At 39.0% G+C, this 21832-nt stretch overlaps 1 protein-coding gene across 1 annotated transcript; it reads right to left on the bottom strand.

Moving 5' to 3' along the window:
* Positions 1-6068: 6068 nt before the first annotated feature.
* LOC140248696 (sterile alpha motif domain-containing protein 9-like) lies at positions 6069-13326 on the bottom strand. The gene is made up of 4 exons (XM_072329668.1): positions 13252-13326; positions 12966-13071; positions 11521-11582; positions 6069-10987 (listed from the first exon to the last, which is right to left on the bottom strand). Exons 3-4 carry the CDS (start codon positions 11538-11540, stop codon positions 6250-6252), a joined length of 4758 nt encoding a protein of 1585 aa, XP_072185769.1. The 5' UTR covers positions 11541-11582; positions 12966-13071; positions 13252-13326; the 3' UTR covers positions 6069-6249.
* Between the last annotated feature and the right edge of the window lie 8506 nt (positions 13327-21832).

The following is a 21832-nucleotide window of genomic DNA, read 5'->3' as shown; positions in this document are numbered from 1 at the left end:
AGCATCATGTAAAAAGAGAAAAGTTATATTAAACTTTCAGAACATAACAACAGGGATCACATGCCTTAGAGTACGTTATATCTAAAGAAATGCACGCTACAGCATCACAGACTGTCTCCAACTGTGTATCCATCTGTCTTTGTTGGAGATCATGGCACAAGGGGTGACTGCACTTCTGTTAGGAGTAGGTAGGGTCAATGTATATACAGAATCTCTGCCTTCCTTCTGGGATAGTTACCTCTGAAAAACAAATGGCCTGAGGTAGTGAAAACACTTGAGTCATGGTATGAGAAAAACACCGGCTAATTTACCCATCTGAACACATGTAAATCAGCCAAAGGGATTATTGTTTTAAACACAGCATTCATTTCCTTTGAGCAGCTCTTGAGTGCACTGCTCCTGTACAGTTCTGCAGTCAGTGTTTCCCCAAGCCCCAAAGCAGTACTGGAGTGCAGTGCTTCTCTGTAAGTAGAGCTCTCTAAAAATTTTATAGCAAGATCCTATCTCAATGTCCCTCACAGACCTCCCATCAAATCTTCTCACTTCCTACCATCTGCAAATTCAGTCAAGAATCTGAACATCAATCAATGGTTTTCTCTGGCTCAGTAATCATTCACAATAATGATATTGTTATTGAAACCTCAGCACCAGTTCTGCTTAAGATTTAGAGGCCAGAATGGAATCCAACATTCTTACCATTAATTATCTTAGCTTTAGTGCTAAAACAAAACAAAACAAAAAAAAAAAAACACAACAAAACAAAACAAAAAAACAAACAAACAAACAAAAAAAAACCACAGGAAAACTAGCAAAGACACTGAATTAAGCAGATGTACCTTTACAATGTCTTGGGTCTTAAAAAGTGAGAAAAACAACATAGACATAGCCATTTGAACTACATATATATGTATGTATATATATATTAATTCTGCTTGCATCACACGTGAACTTGACTAAAAAAAAACAAAAAAAAAAGACCTCATATTGGACCAGAAATCTGCCAACACCTGTCAGCAATCTACTCATAATTTTCTTCTGAGATCTTGATTTTTAAATGCCAGTTACATTCAAGATTATAAATTAGTGGTGAACTCCTCAGCAGTTGAAACTGCGAGATTAAATGGTCATCTTAGATAACAGGAATGTTTTCTCAACCCAGTAGCAAAGTGAAAAGCAACTACGTTATATCTTAGCTTAACTCAGTAAATATTTTTGGGTCTGAACGTGGTCATTGCACACTAAGTGTTTCATTTTAAATTGTTTGTTATAAACAAGAATTTACGCACCAAACTGCCATCTTCACGTCAGTATTAAAAAAAAACATTGTTTATCACAGGAGAGCCTGTGAAGTACAATGGTAATGGTTTTTCCTTTCCCTTCACTTTCCCTTCCCCAATCTCTTTCCTCAACTAGTCTTATTAGCTCACCACAGATCCTAAGTTCTTGACATTCCATCTCACTCTCAAGAAGGGTGATTTCTCTTTGCTACTGTGTTCATTTTTGGTTCTCATGGTACTTGCCTTTTCATGACTGCAGGCTGAAGAAATTTAACCATAACACCAGCTGTAGTTTCTTGTTCTGACATAGCAACCATACTTGCCAGGCTTGTTACAAATAGCCTAAACAGGCTCGACTTTAAAATTTCATTTTGTTTCTTCTTTTAACAATATTCTCATTCCTGCCCTCTCTTTGTCTCTATTGGCCTTTTGAGAGAGCAGATCCATGTATCAACATATAGCTCCCAAATAATCCCTGTGGCCACTCTGATCATCATCATCCTAAAGATTCCTACAGGCTGATCTCTAAGGAAGTTTTACCAAGGATCTCAGCTGTAGGGGTCTCACATTCCACTGATAGTCTCTCAGGAGGTGGTAACTCATTCAACATTTCACAGTACTGACTATGTCCAAGGTATTCTTCGTAACTGTTTGCATGTTTTGTCTTCTTGCAGCACACAGTTCCCATCACACACAAAGTGAATCTATCTTGACTGAATTTATAAATCAGCATGTGCTCTTATTCTCATTTCCCTGAGTTAAAAAACTTAAAACACAGGAGTTACCACCAGAAAGGGCTGGAAATTAGCAAGAGGATCGGTCTTCTCTTTCTGATTCTTTCACACTTTCTCACTCCTCCTCATTATTACCATTATTAATTCATAACTCCTACTGCATTTCTTGCTGCTGTAGCTTGCCAGCCTTCTCTTCCACCCCTGCGGCAAAGTCAAGCCTCTCCTGAGGCAGCCATAGCTGCATGAAAGGTAGTGCTACAGCCTGGCTCAGTCTCTTCAGACACAGTATCCAAAGTGTAGGCTCTGCAAGAACTGGTAGAGAGCCCTGTGTGAAAGAGCAAGTTTTTAATCTGCTGCTTCTAAGGAAAAGCAAAGAACATGCAAATGTGTATGAAGAGGAAGTCAGAAGCTGTCTTGTGACATGTTACACAAACTGAAGGCTTGTGGCTCCAGTAAGCAAAAGGAAACTAAAAAAGCTTTCTGCAGCATGGAGCCCTCAAATTCAAGCAGTAAGGCCCTGTCGTGGCCAAAACTCCCCTCACTGTATGACGGCTGTGCTTGCAGACCAGATCAACCCGAAGTGACAAATTCCCGTTGCTGCAGGCACCCCTTAGCAGAGGCAAGGCCCCAAGCTGGGCCCAGCCCTGCTCCTGTCATGACTGGGACCCCAGGAGAGGAAGCACAACTTTTTTTCACTCTGGATGCATTAACTCTTCCCTCGTTGCCTTCTGGACCAGATTCTACAGCAAGCCCCCCGGCGTGGCTCTGTGCTGGATACAGCGATGTTTGTAGCTGAAGGGTGTGAGCTCTCTGCGGCTGCTCCCCAGTCCCGTCTGGTCGGCAGTTTCCCGGTCCCCACACACGGAGGAGAGCTCTGTGGCTGTGGAACAGCTGCGGCAACAGCCCCACTCCCCTCGCCCTGCTGGCTCAGCCTCGCTTCCCGTTGCTCACAGGCTGTCCTACGGGCTACGCAGAGCCACAGCACCGCCTGCTGCCCGCCCGCAGCCCTAAGCCTGCCATTTCGTGTCCTGTTTCCTTTAATATTCTGTGGCGGATAAGCAGTAAGAACTACGGTTTTTTGTTTTGTTTTGTTTTGCAAACGAGTCATCACACACATCCAAAGCCCCCAGGCCCATCTCTCCTAGAGCACCTGGAGTGATTGCAGTCAGGAGCCAGCTCGGGCCTCTAACTCAGGCCTTCCTGCCCCAACGATGCTGTAGCTAAGTTCAGCTTTGATTGTTTAGGGATGGGACCACGGCATCAGCAGGAGCTGGCTGAACTGAGAGGACAGAATAATTTGTGCTTCCTCTGCTGCAGTCCCAACCATGGCAGGAATGAGACTGGGCTCCTCCAGAAATACACAGTCTACCAAGGCAGCTTGGGCGCAGTGGGGCCTTGGATCTTCCAACATCTGGACCACACAACGGAGGGAGCTGCTGAGGTAGCATTGCCATGGCTTGTGAAAGTCAAACAGAATCTTGGGGCTCCCTCCCTCTCCTTACACACGTGGCCTTGGCTTCTGTACAACCACACAAGGTAGGGCTCTTCTCTCCAAGTCTCAGCACTGTTAGCTTAGATTTGGCCTGTGATAGTCTGGACTCCCATCTGCATAGTCATGCATATAAACATCCAAGTTTGCATAAGCCCATATATAAATGACAGTCTTTTCAAGCTTTGCAACCATGTTCATGTAGTTGTATTTCCCTTCACCACCACCTTTTCTCTCCTCCTGGAGTAAAAAATGTCTTAAACTCCTCTAAAGAATTCCTGAGCATGCTGTAAAAAGCTGGAAGAGTTATTCAGCATGGGTACTTGGGCACTACAGCATATTTTTTTCTTGACCTCACTCTTGGAAGCTATTGAGCTCTTAGACTTTAATTAGTACAAAATAGATTTGAGGCAGATATTTGGCATGGGAGAGTTTAGTTTTCAAATGCAGTGATTAACAAAGTTATAAGCTGTTGTACAAAGTAATGGAAAATAGGAAATACTTGTAAGGAGCAATTCTGTTGACCTTTGCATATGATATGTATCAAGTACAGTTCCACACTGTTAAAGGTAACATCCAGTTAAGGATGTTATCAAATACCTGTATTTATTAATAAGCTACTCCTGATAAAAATACAAGTTTATAACAAACAGAATATAAAAATAATAAAATCTACTTCCGTACACTCACGTAGACATGTAGTGTGCTTAGCATGTAATCCACTATGTCAGAACACAAGGGTTATTAGTAAATGGGCACATTACAGGCAAAACAGTCTCAAACTGGGCAGTTTAACTTAATTTATTGCCAACTTAAAAATAACTTTTAATTTCTGATTGGAATGTTGACAAGCCAAAAGACAGCTAAGCAAACACTTAGAATCTTAGAACTGCTTGTGTTGGAAGGTACCTTAAAGATCATCATTGGGAAATGCATTTTTTCCCCTTTCTTCAGGCTGAACTTCAGTCCAGCACCTCTTTATGCATCCAACTTTGTCTTCAGCAGGTGTCCTTCCTAGTGCTTCTGGTAGTGTGAATGGTAGCAAAGGAAGCTGGTATATGTGTGTAGTGTTTTCTTTGTCCTTCTTATTATTTTCATCATCTTTTCCACTGCCCCTTCTTCCTGATTTGTTTCCTATATGTCAATCTGAGTTATGATTCAGTCCCTCAGAGGTGTCCCAGCCTCAGCCTGCATTGCTCCTTTACAGCAGTGCATCTCCAGCCATGTCCCCAATGATTTTCTCTTTCAAGTGCCACCTCTTCTATATCTCCCCCATTTAACCTGCCCCTCAGCTATGGCTCTTTTCAAACATTACTTAAACTTGTAGTTCTTATGAAACATGACTGAGATGCAGACTGAAGTCTCCAGTTGCTTTGAAGAAGACAAGGCAAATTCTTTGCTGTAAATCTTTATTTGGAAGGGTAAATAGACAATGTTAAATTGTACAGTGATCTCCTAAGAACTAATTGGAACAAATTATGAATTACTTTTCAACTTGATCCTAAAGCATCCTGCCTGAAATAAAAGTATACCATTAGAAACAATGCATACATGAGAAAACAGTGTGCAGTCAGTGGGAAATGGTTACTGCAGTAGGAAGTTGCCAAAAGAAATATATTTTGACTAAGGAGCAGTCTGCGTTATATAGTAAAGCTACTTTTCCACATTTGCAACTGAAAGAGTTGCATTACAGCGCAATGGCATGCTGCTTTTCTCTTTTTCTTTTTGTCAGTGATTTTTATTTGCCTTCTTCTGAGAAGTCATTTATTTTTGCTTGCCTTCTTGCCTGACACAAGGAGAAAAGAGGACTTGCGGGCTGATAAAAGATCTACCCTGAAGACCTTTCTCAGGAAGTTAATTGTGCCAAACTTCTCCAGTTTTCATGAACTGCATATAGTGAAAAATGCTACATTTTGCATAGTGCCTCATCCCTGCTGGGGGGCAGTAACTCCATGTTTCTGGTGTTTCACATCAGTATATTTTATTGTTTTTGGAACTTTGATTGTGTCCAAACAAAGAAGGCAGCTTTATACACATGAGGAAGCCAATGCAGTCACTGATAATTTAAAGTCTTTAAATTGCATATATTTTTTGCAGTAAGCAAACTCGAAAGAACTCATGAATTTTATAATGAAAAGAAAGGCCAAAATGTATCTTTTCATTTTTTTTTAAAAAAAGCAGTAACACAGACAACAAAAGAAAAAATATATTTAAATTGGCTTCAATCAGGTTTGTTTTTACTAGGGAACAGGAATTAGCTTCATCTTTAACAATCATTTCATAATGCCCTAAGGAAGTAAAAGTGCTTCTGTCATCTCACAAGATGTATATCTTGGTTATTAGTAAAGGTCTGTAAGCAAATTCAAACACATACAATGAGAAAAGCAATACAAAAACAAAAGCAAACAAACAAAACAACAACAACAACAAAAAAAAACACCCCACAGTGCCTTGAAACTAAAATAGCTATTTATATATATATATCTTGTGCTGAGATTTCCCCAGGTACAAAGGAGCATCAGGAAATGTTGCTTGATGTGTGTTTTATAATATATAATCCTTCTTACACTAAGCAAAAGACTGAGGATAGAGGCATCTTTCCCTGGAAGTAATGGCAAAAAAAGCTAACAAAGCAGGGTTGCTAAGAATCATAGCATTTAAATTCCATCACATTTTCTAAATACTATGTTTTATAATTTGTTTATTCATATATATAATTTATACGAAAACGCAGCTCTTATTGTTCTAATTATAAACTTTGTATGTTGTATGCCAGGAGACCAGCAATAGAAAAACCAAGGTAAAAAGACACTCTTTGTATATTTGGGCCATTTTTCGATAGGCATGAAAGAGCAGGCTGCACTGGTATCCTAATGTGTTCATTGCTGCCATAGTTTACATAGATAACTGTACCCTCAGCTCTCCCATCTAAAGGAAGCAAAAGATCACGAACAGCCTTTTCCTCCCAGATATTTCCTTTCTGCCAGAGGGAATTCCGTTTTTGTTCTGGAAGCAAGCTAAAAAGCTGGTCTATCTTTCTTTTGTGAACAAATTTGTTCAGACCACTGCCTTTTGCAAGATAGAAATGAGCCAGAGGTTGCTTGGAATGATGCACAGCTCCATAGAGCTTTCTGAAAGATTCACTTAGGCGCATAAGATAGTAGTCCATCTTCCTGGAATCTTCATTTAGTTGTTTTCTATTTTCAGGCCAGAACAACAAGGAGGCAAGAAAGAAAGGCTCTACACAGTATGAATTTGGTTCCACTCTGTCCAGAATACTTCGAAGCTGAATTCTCAGCTCTTCAAAATGTTGTAACTCAGTGGATTTAGGATTAATGCAATTCAGAACAACATTTGCCAAAATAAAATTCTGTTTTTCTTTTAGTGTTGCTTGTGAATTCTCATCACACAAAAGTGCATATGCATATACTATGCTTCCTATTTCACTGTCATCTTTTCTGTGATTTTTGTGAAGGTATGCCAAAAGTCCAGAAAACGAGTCTGCTTTGGAAGCCTCCATTATCTTTCTGAATGCTTCTATTTTCTGAGTCAAGGGACACCCTAAGAGCTGTTGGCTTCTCAGTTGATCAATATTCCAATCACAAAATATTTTTGTGTATTTAGTAAAGCATTCTTGAACCTTCTTGTATATATTTGCTTCTGCAATTTCTTTTTCATTCATCTGTGTTTTGAAAAACACAAAGTAGTCTTCAAAAAAATCAAACGCCCTTTTCAAATGTGATTGCAAATTATCTATAAAGCTGGAATAATGTTTAAGTGCTGCAAACATTTCACTCTCTGCATAGAAACCACAAATTTCTGATAGATGATTTATCATGTTTTCTCTACACTGCAAGACTTCTTTGCTGATGAAAGGAACAAGCATAAGGACATCAATAATATAAAGACCAGTTTCTATCTCTCCCAGATAACCAGAAGTATTGTAAATTTGGAGCTTATTTTTAAACTTTTGATGCTGCAGATGTTCATTGCCTTCATTTTCAGCTTGCTGCTGAGATATTCTGAAAGCTTGTGAAGCATTGTAAGCAAGATCTAGCAAATGTTCTAGTTTCTCAGCTGTTAAACTTGCACTCTTTGCTTTGTGGTCTACCCAGTTTCTTAGCTGACTTTTAAAGACTCGACCTAGTGTATCTGATATGTATGAACTGTGTGGTGCTCGCTTCTTGGCTTCTTTGGCCCAGCATAATGCTAAGTCAAATTTTTTCTCTTTGATGTAAAAGTATCTTGCTAAGACTTGGCAAATGAGAGCATTTTTCTTAAACCTAGCAGAAGCTTGTCTTAACACACATTCCACATTAGCAGTATTCTCTTCTCTATGAATAGCTTCAATTAAAGGGGAAAACAATGTGTCTAACTCATCACCATGTTCTTTGCGTTGTCTAGTAATCAGCAAGGTTTGTATGTCACGATTAAGTTTCTTTAATGGAGTTTCATAAAATAAATCCTCTTTCAATAACTGAAGTATTATTTCACTTTTGGACAAGTCATAAGTTAGCTTAAATTCTGTTAGGCAGGCCCATGCTATCAATGGGTGAACAATACGTAGACCTCGGTATCTTGTGTATTCCTGTCTCTGAACATACATTAGAATATTGGAACAGATTCCCATTTTTTCTATCAGTCTGTCTCTGTTCCCAGAATCTCGAGAATTAATTCCCAAGAATTCTTCACATAGTGATATTGAAAGTGTAGATGTTCCTACATAAGAGTTTAACAGTGTTAGATAGCAAACAAGTTGTGCTTGTTTAGAGGCCATATTCAAGTTATGCAAGGTTTTTTTAACCACTTTTTCTATGTACTTTGGATCAAAGTTTTTCTTCATAATCATAAATGAATAGAAATTGTCAGGATTTTGATGCATCTGTTCAATATCTTTTAGTTTCTGATCAAAGGCTCTCTGCTCTTTTTCAGAAAGAATCTGTTTCAAAGAAACACTATTCAAGGAATTGATTGTGGAACTTTCATCAGGATTCTGAGATCTCATACAGTTCAGAATGATCACCAAAGGATTTACATACCGAATGCATTTTTCTGTTATAGCTTCCTCAATTTCTTTCTGCAAAACATAGATGATTTCTTGATCTTCAAAATCATCCACAAGAAGTAACACTGGTAAATAGCCACTGTTATTGTTTGCTCCATAGGTGACTAAAGTTGTCAGCTGCGTTCCAAAGTCACTTGTTTTGTTTTTCAGAACAGCACATCTGAAATGCTTTCGGAGGTTCCAGAGGATATGCATAGCTAATGTTGTCCCACCACAGCCAGGATGGTGGTAAAGGTTGACAATTTCTACAGGTGACTGATTAGCACTGTTTGACAAAGACACAATTAGATTTTCAAGGTTTTCATAACGATCCCTTTTGATAAAATCTGATGTATAATTTTCAGAAGAAAAATAAAAATTCCACCATGACACTTTACCACCTCGATAAAAATCTTTTTCCCTCTCTTCCACGAATTTTTTAAATCGTTCTTTATCCTTCTCTATCTCTGTGTCCTTGCATTCATTTTCGCATAGTATTTCCAGTGCTTCTGTGAAATCATCTTCCTTCTTTAGGAGAGTGGTAGAACCACCAACAGAAGGCAGAAGTCTTCTGGAAGACCTTGTCATTGATTTTGCTCTTGTGATGGTACCATTTACCATCTCCAGGGTTAAATTAGAAACACATTTGTTTGAAAGTTCTTCCTCTTTAATACCTCTAGCATGAAGAAGATCTTTCCATCGCTGATATGTACCTGTACCAATGCAAATGCAGACCATGTCTTCTAGTCCCTTTAATTCTTGGTAAAATGTGACAAACGTCTCAGTAAAGGGATCCAATGGATCTTCCACTCGGGAAAGCAAAAGAAACACTATTAAAAACTTTCCACTCTGCTTTACATCCTTGTGTGAAAGAAATGAAATCATTTTTCGGACTTCAGCAGCCCTCTCTCGTTGCCATGAAGCAGGATCTAATGGTGGTTCTTTATTTCCTTTTAAGTCTGATCCACCATTGCAGAAAATCCAGTTAGTTTCCTGATGCAGATTCAGCTTTTCAGCTTGTTCAGCAATTGAACCCACCTTGTTCTCATAATGATATGGGAAGTGAATTTTGGCACTTAGATTTTTTCGATAAGTCTTAAGTACACCATTCATTTCTGATTCAAAATCAAAGTCAAGGACAGCAAACCATTTTATTTCCTGTATAAAGTCTAAGTGCGACGTTTGACTCAAAAGGCTTTTGTTTGTTACCAAAATGTAGTAGTCATAATAAGAGTCATCTAGCACATCTCTGTTGCCAGTGAGCAGACTAACTAGTTTTCGTCCTTCAAGTGTTGTCTTCTTTTGCTTTAAATTATATTCTTCTTCTGCTCTTTTACGAGAGTCTGCTAATGATGTCAAAGTACTTATCAATGTTTCAAATTCTTTTGTACCTTGAATATTTTTAGAACTAGCTCCATCCCGGATGAAGACAGCTTTTTTCCAACCCTTGCTCTTGAAATCATACATGTTAGTTGAGAAGTATTTTGTACCACATATGGAGTTTTGGGGAACCACATCTACTTCAATGACAAACATATCTGATGGAGTTCCGTTCGGTAATAAAACTTCCACAAATCTAGGGTCTCTAATGCAAGCTTTTGCAGTTCTGATGTATTCCCCAACAAAGTACTTTTCAATGTATCTATTAAAATGGTTAATGTAGGCTTCTTTCTTGGTAACTTTTATTCCTTCAATTTCTCCATGTGGATTGTCATGTACTCCAAAATGAATAGTGCCATTTGTGCGAGAGTTCATGCAGGCTGAAGCAAATCTAAAGACTTCATTGCTGAATTTCATCTTAATATCCTCTTCTACTGCATTCTCTGTGTTGGTAAGTAATTTGAATTCATGTGCTGGATCAATGAGATTGAGTGGCCCCGTTTCAGGAATGTTAAGAATATTATGCTGTGTATATCGAGTGCCATCACTGAAATTATCGAAAGGATGTGGCATACACAGGTTTCTGGTTGGGTGCTGACTGCTTGACAGTGACTGCTCTGGTACACTCTCATCAGCTGTCTTTACCTCTCTTTTATTCTCTATAGGCTCCCTTTCAGAGTCCTGCAATATACTGGAGTTCAATGACCCATATTCCTTGCACTCCTTGTTTGCAATTTTTCCATCCTCTTTTCCATCAAGACACTGTTCACTGCCTTCTTGTCCCATAGCCTGGTCTGAACTTTCAGCGAGAATGCCATGCTTTTTCAGGAAATGAAGGATTTTAACAGCAGGCCCATGTGGTATGCTCATATCCACAAGATCTTTTTTAGTCAACAGTTTCAAACTAGAACCAGTTACATCTTGGCTATACAGGATTTCTGCATATTTCTGGTCAATATTAATATCTTCAATTAAGAATTGTTTGACTTCTTCTTTTGTCCACTTTTCAGTATGTTGATATAAATGTAACTTCTCTTTTTTCTCAGTGTTTGCTTTCTCCATTCTTTAAGGAAAAAAAAAATCACAATGTTACTATTGCTGATTTATAATAGCTTGTTTACTGGACAACTCACATTTCCTTGCATCTGTCCACCATTAGTTTCTTCATTTGTTTAATATGCCACATGGAATATAACAGTTCAATTAGAGGACATCAGTAGAATGTGAAGTCAGATCACATACAAGGCATTAACTGATTCTAAGAGACATACTACTTATGGAACAGTTTTATTTGAATCCTCTTTTCAAACTACTTTCATAACGGACACTACATAAAAAATTTTGACTAGTGTCTATTTGTCATCACTGGACACCAATTTGCAATCATTTAGTCCATCTCATATGAAACACACTCACAACTGGCTATCATTAAGCTTGCAGTTTGTTAGAGAAGCACACAGATACTCAACTGTTTTCGATCCTTAGATGTGCTTAGGTACTTGATTTGTCTGAATAACACTGAAAAGAATAACGTAGAAATAAACTGTGATTATTCAACTCTTGCTATTGCAAATGCAAGGAAGATCTCCATATTACCTTTTCAGTATGTTTTGCATTCAGTAAGTTTTCTCAAACAAAATCAAGCAGGTCAGCAGCATCTGCAGAGATGAATGAGTAGTAAGAATGCATCTTACAATTCTCTTGGTCTTGGTAAAATTGGACTTTCTGCATAAACCTTGAGGAAAGGAAAGGGAAGGGAAGGGAAGGGAAGGGAAGGGAAGGGAAGGGAAGGGAAGGGAAGGGAAGGGAAGGGAAGGGAAGGGAAGGGAAGGGAAGGGAAGGGAAGGGAAGAGAAGGGAAGGGAAGGTTTTTCCTGAAAAGTGTCCTATTTTACTTTATACTTTCAATTGTAGAATTACAGCAAGATTAGGGACAGGGTTAGTATTTACTTTTTTTATGGAATTACGCTCAGTTACAGTGATTGCACAAGCAGTAATATTCCACTTCCTGTACTTTTCTTGCTGGTAGTGGATTGTTCTTGAGACAAAGTAACTTCTTAGATATTTTTCTATTGAAGAAATTTTATTTTCTACTATCATAGCATGTATTCTTCAATCTATTACATGATTTCCTAAATAATATTCCTTAATAAGAAGCAATAGTAACAGTTTATTATAGCTTGTGCTGGAATATTGTTTTCATAGCTTTAGTCTCCTGATTTAACTAATGAACTGTCAGGGCAGAAGAAAAAGCGGGGCACAGGCTGGGGAAATCTGCAGTTGTCTTTGCTCCTCAGGGACTCTCCCCTTTGCTCTCAGGAAAAGAAGGAAAGCTAGTTTCTAGTTGCTCAAAGTGACATCAGACTAAGGGGAGGAGATAAAGATGAACTCAGTTATGAAACTTGCCATCGTACGTGGTAGTAACTCCACCCAGAGTGTCTGAAAGCTGAGAAAGGAAACTGAAACCAAAGTATTTCTCCAACTCAGAGACTGTATTCAGCCCAGCGGTGTTGCTGTGTTCAGCTATTGGTCCTTTACAATTGTAAAAGTATGATTCTGAATTCCACCACTTAAATGTGGTAATGGAAGCACAGTGTACTCCTAACACAGAAGCAAATAGGTTTATGTCCTTTGAAACAGTTACTCTATGCTTTAGAGTTTGGAATAACCCCTAATGTAAGAAAGCTCTATAATGGGATACCTTCATTTCCCAGTTTTGATGCAGTGTTTCTAGATTTCATGTTACTGGCTAGTAACGTGACTCACTGAAATATTTTAAAGACACCCTTTTCCAATGCAGTGTCACTGTACCATATTATTGCTGCAGAATACTTTCTTTGAGGACATTTTCCCTGGGATTAATTCAGCGTAATCTCCCAACAGCTAGCTTTCATGTGCAAAAATTTAACAGAAGATCTGGAAGAGTTTGTTTTAGTAGATTATACATCATTTAATGTATAAAACAAATGCCTCAGAAAAACAAAATGACATCAGGCTAAGCCATCATTTCTTCATAAGATATTCCAGTACATGTGTACTTACTGTAACTGTTCTCTTCTGCAGTTTCCTTTCTACAGTTGTCCAGTAAATGTATTTTGCTCAAGCAGGAACCACAGCATCCAAGATATGTCTGAACTACTCTTATCAACTAAAGAACAAAAACAAAACAAAACAAAAAAATTAAAATCAATTTTTAAACTTCTAACAGAAGTCTGAGGTTAGAAATAGTAGGAAGGAAAGAAAGAACACAGATCACTTGTTTCAGTAACAAACACATCTCTGGAGAAGAGACAACAGTGCTTCCTACAGAATATTTATTATTTCTTACCTTTCCTTACACACTTCTAGTTTAACCTTCCATAGCTATGTCTAAGATGCTGCAGACTAAACAAGTTAGAGGCTGGGTGTTGCAGAGAAGAAGGAAATAGTTGCAGGGTGTCTGGGAGGTTCTACTTATCTCCTCCCCTTTTTGCTTTCTCTTTTACAAAGCGGGATTGCTTCTCTGTTTCTTCTGTTCTGGGAAACCACTGTGGTTCCCTTTGGAAATAAAGAATTCTGATCTAGGATGCCTTTATTAAAACAATTACACAGTACTATCTTGAGCTATTTTGCCTACCCAGGGAGGTGATGGAGTTGCCGTCCCTGGCAGTGTTCAAGAGGTGTCTAGATGAGGAGCTACGAGATATGGTTTAGTAGCTTATGGTAGCAATGGTAACTGGACGAGACGATCTTGTAAGTCCTTTCCAACCTTGTGATTCTACCATTCTATGAGTCTATTTTCCACAAACATGTGAAATAGCAAAACATAGAGGAATTTATTGATAATAAAAAGCTAATGAATATATCGACATTCTTAAACAAGTAGAAAACTGGGGTGAGGAGAAAAGAAGAGAAATAATATACAAACTGATTTTGGGAAATGTGAATATTCTGCATCACTATAGGCACTTCTGTTCCTTATCTTGGTTCCTTGATTTCCTACAATGAAATATGCATGTTTATTCCTGGTCTCCTTCTTTGGATCAAGAGTCTTGTTCAACATGGAACTATATAGTGGAACTATATAGAACCAATAGTCCGGGTATAGTTTTGTGTGATACTTGACAGTGTGCTCGCATTGCACTGTACTGTTCCCCAACACTCACTGAACTGCTTGGTGCAGTAACACCCAATGGCTGGGTGCTTCTCCTATTGCACAGCTCTGATGCCAGCCTTGTAATACCCTACTGCTCTGACCATTGCCACATCCCTGATTCTTCACCTTGACATGCAACTGAGGAAGCCAACAACAAGAATTTAAAGAATATGCTTAGAAATGTAGGAACAAGAGTGCTCTCACTAGCAGAGTTATGTTTTGTGTTCAAGCTTACAGACAAAGAAGCTAAATGTCCTTGTAGCAGGTGTAGGTGGCAAGATGTTGATAGCAGGAGAGCAGCCCTGTGAGGATTGGCCAAGGGCTACCTTGTGCTGGACACAGCTGGTTCCAGGCAGCCCTAACAACCCCACTACAGAGACCCTCAGCCATGCTGGTGGTGTATCTGGGAAAATGTACTTAAGTAAGAGAAAAGCACTGCATGATGGTGTGGGAAGTGAGGACAGATGAATGTGAGAGAGTGCAGAAAAGATTAAGGTCAGTGGAAGAGAAGGACGAAGGGCTGCTATGGATTGACCACAGCCCCACTTCCAAATCCCCCTGTGCTGTTTTGGGCTGTATTTATGTATTTATTTATATATTAATGTATTTATGTCACTTGAAAATGGAGATACAAATATATAAATATATAAATATAAATATAAATATAAATATAAATATATATATATATATATATTTGTGTGTGTGATCTTGGAACTTATTCTCAAATCCCTTTTTCAAGACAAAAGGCCAAGCTACATATTTTTTGCTTTCATGGGATTGTGTCCAGCCAATAATCAAAATGCATGAGATTGTTTGCCATAACTTGAGCTTGCCATCATATGTTTCATTTTGAGTGCTGATGTGGTTTGAAAGATAATGCAGATAAGTTGATTTTCACCTTGCAGACACATGTTTACCTCATTTAATCCACAGAAAAATTGGTGAGCCATTTTTAATCTTCATGCTCTGGGACAGATTTTCCTTTCGATTCCATAAATGCCTTAATTTCATCTTGAAAATTATAAATTCTTTTAGCACTTCATCCTGACCTATCCACCTCACTTCAGAAAAGTAAATGATGCCCCCATTGATCACCATCCATACTTTTAAGGATCTCCTGGGATCGGCAATGAATAAATCCCCCGGGGCTTTATGAAATTCACAGCTTTGATGATTATTTGCACAACATTATCCATTGTTGAAGCTTTCACACATAACACTTTTCTTGATGTGCAATGCCGTGATAGTTCACCAAACATGAGCTGCTTCTTAAAGAAAAAAAATTGTTGAGACCACGTTGTTTTTCAGTTCTATTTTGTCCTTAAGAAACATTCCTTGATACGCACTAAATTTGGCAGCATGTTTCAGCTTATAGTATCTTTTCAAATTGTAATCCTTGAAAGCTGGCATGATTTCCTTGCAAATTAAGCATAGTGTCGTATTATTGGTCATGACGAAAAAAGTCCTCTGACCAGTTTTTGTTGAACACTCTTCTTTCACCCAAAGTTTTTCTTTTTTGGGGTTCTGTTTTCTTTTGAGAAGCCAGTAGGGGGGTTGAAATATTATTATGGTAATCGCTGTGTTTTACGCACCGAGGAGCACAAGCGCATGTAACACGTAACACACACACAGGGCGGGCACAAGAGGTGAAGTTAGCACTGCCCTACACCCTCCCCATGTCTTGGTTTCAGCTGAGACCGTGGATGGGTTGGTAGTTTCTGTGTGACGGGTGAGTTCCCAGGGCTGCCCTGAAGGCAGGGGTCTGCCGCAGGTTGGGCTGCTTGTGGCCCACGGGCTGAGGGTTTGATGTGCCTGGTATCAATCATCTCCTCACAGTTCATGGTTTATCAGACAGCACAACTGATGTTTGGAGTGCTACTCACCTCATGCTCACTCAGCTGCATGCTCTACCTATGCTGGCAAGCAGATGGAGAGCGGTGATGATCTGTGTGCTTGAGCTCCGTAGTATTTTTGTGTAGATGCATACTGCTATGCCTGCAGCTTGTGCAAACCTGGCCTCATTAGCCAGCTTCAGTGCTGGTAGCAGTACAGACAGGAAGCAAACCTACCAAACTCTTAAAGCTAGGATCCAAACTATTCAATCAATCAGAACTAGACAACTTCCTCCACTCTTTCTGCATAGTGTCCATTTTCCTAGGTCCTATCATTATCTTGTTTTCTGAGTAGCTCCTTCCTTTTCCTCCTCTTACTGAAGATGGACAAAAAAATAATCACAGACTTTTCATTCCTGTTGAACATTTCCTACACACCAGAAAACTGTGAATATACTTGTCATTTTGGATATTTGGATATAAAACATGGATGGGACCAAGCATAACAGGCTTAAGGGACTTGGAAAGTGCTTCAAAGACAGATTTAGAATTGAATATGGCCTGAAAAATATTAAATTGGTGAGGTGAAGTTGGAAAGGAAAGTGGAGTTTTAAGGAAAATACACAAAGGACTCCCAGCACAGTTCTGTTGTTTTCTCAGGTGAGCGTTTGTGCCGCCTTAGCAAAGCAACCTCACTCATTTCTTATGAAGAAGTAAAAAACAGTAGAGAAGATAATTTTTAGAACTGCAGGAAATGTAACAAATATATCATGATGAAAATCTGTGTTGACATTACGAAATACATTTCTAAACATGCTTTTATTTTTGGTCAGGATGTGCTGTTGAGTAACGTGTGCTAGTTTATCTGGTATCTCTGCATTAAGGTCCATCTGAGTTTTCAGACCCACTGGGACCAACAGCTTTGTCCTTTGCCCTGGAACGCAGAGCATAGCCTGGAGAGATGTATGTGTGTTATCTTTTTAGGTGGAGCAGGATTTCCATCAACACGCTGGTGTTTGCATTGCATGTGTAACTGAACCCTGATGTAAACTTTGTCTTGAACGGAATCCTTAGATGTTTAATCTTTTGTTTGTCTTCTCGGCTCCTTCTCTATTGTTTAGATACCACAGATTCTAATGAAAGAATGATTTTTTTTTTTTTTCATTATCATTATTGTTTTGCTTTTCTTTCTAATTCTCTTATAGCAAGCACAGGAAAAATTCCCCTTTCCATCCCAAGGGTGCATCAGTTGTGTTCCTTATGATGTGGTCCTCTTGTGGCAGTCGGCAAAGTGTTCAGAAATATTTGCTGCAGTTCCTTTATCTCTGGAAAAGCTTTTCAGCCCTAAAGAAAGTAAGTGAGGGAGGAGGGCTTCTACTCTGTAGGAACAAACCCACCTGGACACTTATTGAGAACAAGCTGTTGAAGAAACATCTCTGCATTGCCTGTCATGGTCTGAATTTTTTTAGCCTACAGTAAAAGTTGTAAACCTGCATTTTGATGTTTTTAATGGCCGTGTATGAACAGCACTCTTTTTTTAAATATATATATGTGTATATATATATATTTCCATGTTTAAATAGAGGCTTCAAGGACATTTTAATACAGTGCCATTATAAAAAAGTAGTTTGGTTTGCTGCAAGAACATTCTCATCACAGCCATGTCGTTACATCAGAAGCAGCTGTTGTAAGTTAGGAAACCTCTAGTAGGAGGCAGGAGAGAGGTATGAGTCCCCAGTTACACACCGTATTACCTCAAATGCAGAAGCCACCTGGGACATGTCCAGTTTCCATGTCTGTCAAAACAAGTCAGTATTTACTGGTATTATCTCCCTTCTCTTTCTCCTGCTCCCAGGCAGTTACCCAGAACCTCCTGCCATCTCCTGTGGGGAACCATTGCCATCTAGCTCCCAGAATGCTGCATGGTACAGATGTGTCTACAGCAGTGTGGTGACAGATTTCCAAAAGAATAATGCTGAAGAAAGGCAAGAGGAAATATAATTGCCTTTAATTGCAGTAAGAAAAGGATGACAGAAAATCTACAGAAAATAAATATTCAGAAGTGCCTTTTTACCCACTGTTACAAAGCAATAGCCTCTTCCTATTCAGAGTTCAGGTGATGATTACTTAACTTGCCTTGGTGAAAGAATTAGAAGCACATACACAGTACTGTGCTTGTATTTTGTCTCCATATTAGCATAGCTGAACAAATGAGTCCTCTGTTTTTGTCAAGGGAGTGGTTAATGAAAGTATGAAGACTATTAACATTAACATGAAGTCATTTTGTTATAAATGCTTGTGTCATTCTTGCTGAGAACTACCTTTGCTCCCCACTATCTCCCTGCTCACAGAGCCATAGCTCAGTAGAGGCTAGAGGGCAGCCCTGCTCAGAGCCTGACAGAGACTGTATCCAGTTGAGTTTCAGATATTTCCAAGGATGAAGAAGCATCAATGGAATTTAAAACATCTCCATAGCCTCCCTGGGCAGCTGGTTTATGTGTGTCTACCTTGTGCTGTCACTGGGCACCATGGATAAGTGCTCGGCTCTGTTGTCTCTGCATGCTCCCATTGGATACTTACAGGCACTGATAATATCCCCTCTAGCTTTCTCTTCTCCAGGCTGAACAGTCCCAGCTCTCTCCTCATCAGATGCTTCTTCTTAATCTTTGTGGTGTTTGCTGAATTGGCTCCAAGATGTCCATGTTAGACTTGTACTGGGGCCAGAACTCCAGGTGTGAATCAACAGTGCTGGCTAGAAGGGAGGTGTCATCTCCCTTGATCTGCTAGCAACACACTACATAAGCAGCCCAGGATACCTTTAGCCTGCTAGATAGGCTTGTGGAATATTAGCCTGTTGCCCTGTAAGTGAAGATTAATGCTTCAAAGCCAAAACAACATGTCAGATATGAGCATTCTTGTATTAGTAATTGTGAAAACCCAAAGTAACATTCTATAATATTCTTTTGAATCATCTTGAAGCTATGTAATTACCTATGTAAATAATATGGGAATTTTCTGTAGGACTCAAACACCTGCTAAAAAGATCTTTGAGAGGACTGCTGGATTTGGAAAGGGGCTTGTGGCACATTGTCTGTATAAACAGGGTAAGATGTATTTTGCTTGCCCTGGAGAAGTATAATTGTAACGTATAAAAAGCCTATACTAGCCTGTACATTCTGTAGCTTTCACAAATTATCTGAATATTGCTTGCTCTTCCAGTCAATGAAAAACAGGCTTTTTGGCAGCAAATAGAGAACCACTCCAAATGTAAAGGAAATAAAATTTAATAAGAAAACGTTACTTTGAATAATATACATATGTACATTTTTATACTATAGCTGCCTTACAGATCAGTTTCTAAGTTGGTAAATTAAAAGATACTGTAGCATTGAAAGAGTTAATAGAATATCCATTATGTTAAACTTTGAATGTCTTCTGCAATCTGACACATGGCATCTATTACTTCTCATAGAGACCTTCTCTTGTAAAGATAAAAATGGATGGGAGGCACTGTGGGCTTGATTCCTCCATGTCCTTCCCTCTCATCATTATAGTGAAATGTGCAGGCTTGCACACCACAATTTTTAAGCTGTCCGTTTGCTTTCTTGTAGCCATGACCAAGGGAAAAAAAGTAAAAGTGAAAAAAAGACACATTCTTCAAGAAGATACCAATGAAAAGCACCCAAAGACTGAAGATAAGCTGCTATCCCAAGCAAAGTTGGTGTAAGGCTTTGCTGTTTTTAGCGCTGTTGGCTTTTCCTTTCAGTAATGAAGGTCAGTTTTGTGTTTTCATATACTTTGGTTTCCAGTTCCTGTTCCTCCATATGCATCTAGGAAGAAACAGACAGGATAATGGTTGTCTGCAATGCCTTCTTTATTGATTTTTATAAAAAACACTGTTGCAAACATATACCCAAACCAGCAGTTTTAAGCACAAAAGGAGAACAGTTCTTTACCATGAACGAGGGTATATCTGTGACACACTGATATTTGGCTGTATTTGTACTATGCGTTCCATCTCTAGTTTTGAAAGATAAGACCAGTGGCAAAATATGTCTGAGCTACAAATAAATTATGCCATCAGTGCTAATATAAGCACACCACATTGCTGCTTTCTTGGTACCAATTTCAAGTTGTTCATATATTTTCAGCAATAATGCACTCAGCACCTGCTAAGGAGTCACAGCAACGTGAACTGTCAATGCTTACATATGAGAACTGGTTAAACGTGCTCAATAGCTTTTGCAGCCATTTTATGAGTTCTTTCATGTGTGTCACAGGTTGACAATTTGTGGAACGTTTGTTTTCCAGTTTGTCACAGCACTTATATCTAGTTTAGAATATGTGCAAGGAGCTTGTTTAATGCAGTCACTGAGTAAGCTGCTGCCACGTAACTTCCTGTGAATGCCTCCCCCAGAAACAGAACTCGGCAGTTTCCTCACAAACATATCTCATGTTTCCACTTTCGTCTTTCAGAGAGAGGGGGCAAATCTGCAAAGTAATGTTGCATGTAGCAACTAATATCACCGTAAAACCTCAAAGTGCCAATCCAGCTATTGGCCTAGATCACTTTTCTTTTTTTAACTGCAATTAGAAATCGAGTCCCTCAGTCCAAACCCAGGGGAGTTTAAGTAATTAATTACTTTCCAGCAGTACTCTTGTATTTTAAGACCTGGGGCACAATTATACATCTTACAGTTAATTAGTGCTTAGAGGCATAGGTGTGTGTGTGTGTGTCTGAATGAAAAGGATGACAAATATGTAAGGAAAAGTGTTAGGAAAAAGCGATTCCCAGAGCATTCTGCGCTGGTTACTATGAGAATCTGCCAACGCTGCCACTGGGATTTCTATAGCAAGAGAAAGAACATCAGCTGACACTGCAGACATCGGGTTCATAGAGAGGATTCGAACCATTTTTGGGCTGAAAATCTATGCATTAAATCATGAAACCATATATTTTACTTATTTTTCCATGATTTTAATTCTAATAAAATTATGAAATGACAGCACTCCCAGACAGGACCACTGAGAATATGAGCAAAATCATCACTGAACAGCAAACCTATTCCACTGCCTCAACATTCATTATTTTGTTTTACACAAAGAGAAACTCCTGTTGTCAACAGAATGTAGGAAAATCCTGTATCGCTCTCCATGAATATAGCTGGCTACTGTACAGACGCCTACATATCAAGTCCAAGGAGTCCATCCATAGGCAATCACTGTTTGGAATTACTTCCTCTGCTCCATTCCATGTTTAGTGTTGCTTTGCTTTTTCCTCATACTCAGCGCTGAAGGATCCCGCTGCAAAACCAAGTGTCGACTTCATTATCCTGATTGATTCATTAGTCAGAGTGCTCCTTTGCTGCAGATCAGGAATTGGAAAATTCCCAAGAGCGGTTTTCCTCTGAGAGTCATTTACCCTTTATCACGTTCAGCAGGACCTGGCCTGGTTCTGATAGTGGAAATTTTGCTCCTATACTTCTTTTTTAAAATCTGGTTAGAGATCATGGCTACAAATGCATAATTTAGATGCACAGTTGCAATTGTAACCTGCACATTTCTAGTAATGGAAATACTGAATGCTAATGCTGTTACATACACAGCCAACTGCTCAGTGTATTTGCAAGGATAGGTATTTTTCTTTTCAATCAGCAAGAAGCTGAACAGATAGTAGAAGTATGGAAAATGTGATAAAATAGGGTTGTTAGCAAACAAAGTCTTGTGAGCTACTGTTAATTTGCAAGGAAGACAGTCAGCATTCAGAGTAGATTTATGGCAGCTACGCAGACATGACAGAAACTTTACAGTGCATTTGCTACTCTTATGCCAAGAGGAACTATGAAGAAGGTGGTTTGAACAAAACCAGGACTACTAGCCAGAGTACTGCAGAACATTACTTATTTTGCTCAAAATCATTAGGTAAGACCCAAATGAAGACA

Source organism: Excalfactoria chinensis, chromosome 2 (assembly GCF_039878825.1).
Source record: "Excalfactoria chinensis isolate bCotChi1 chromosome 2, bCotChi1.hap2, whole genome shotgun sequence".
NCBI lineage: Eukaryota > Metazoa > Chordata > Aves > Galliformes > Phasianidae > Excalfactoria > Excalfactoria chinensis.
This window is presented reverse-complemented; position numbering and strand designations above follow the sequence as displayed.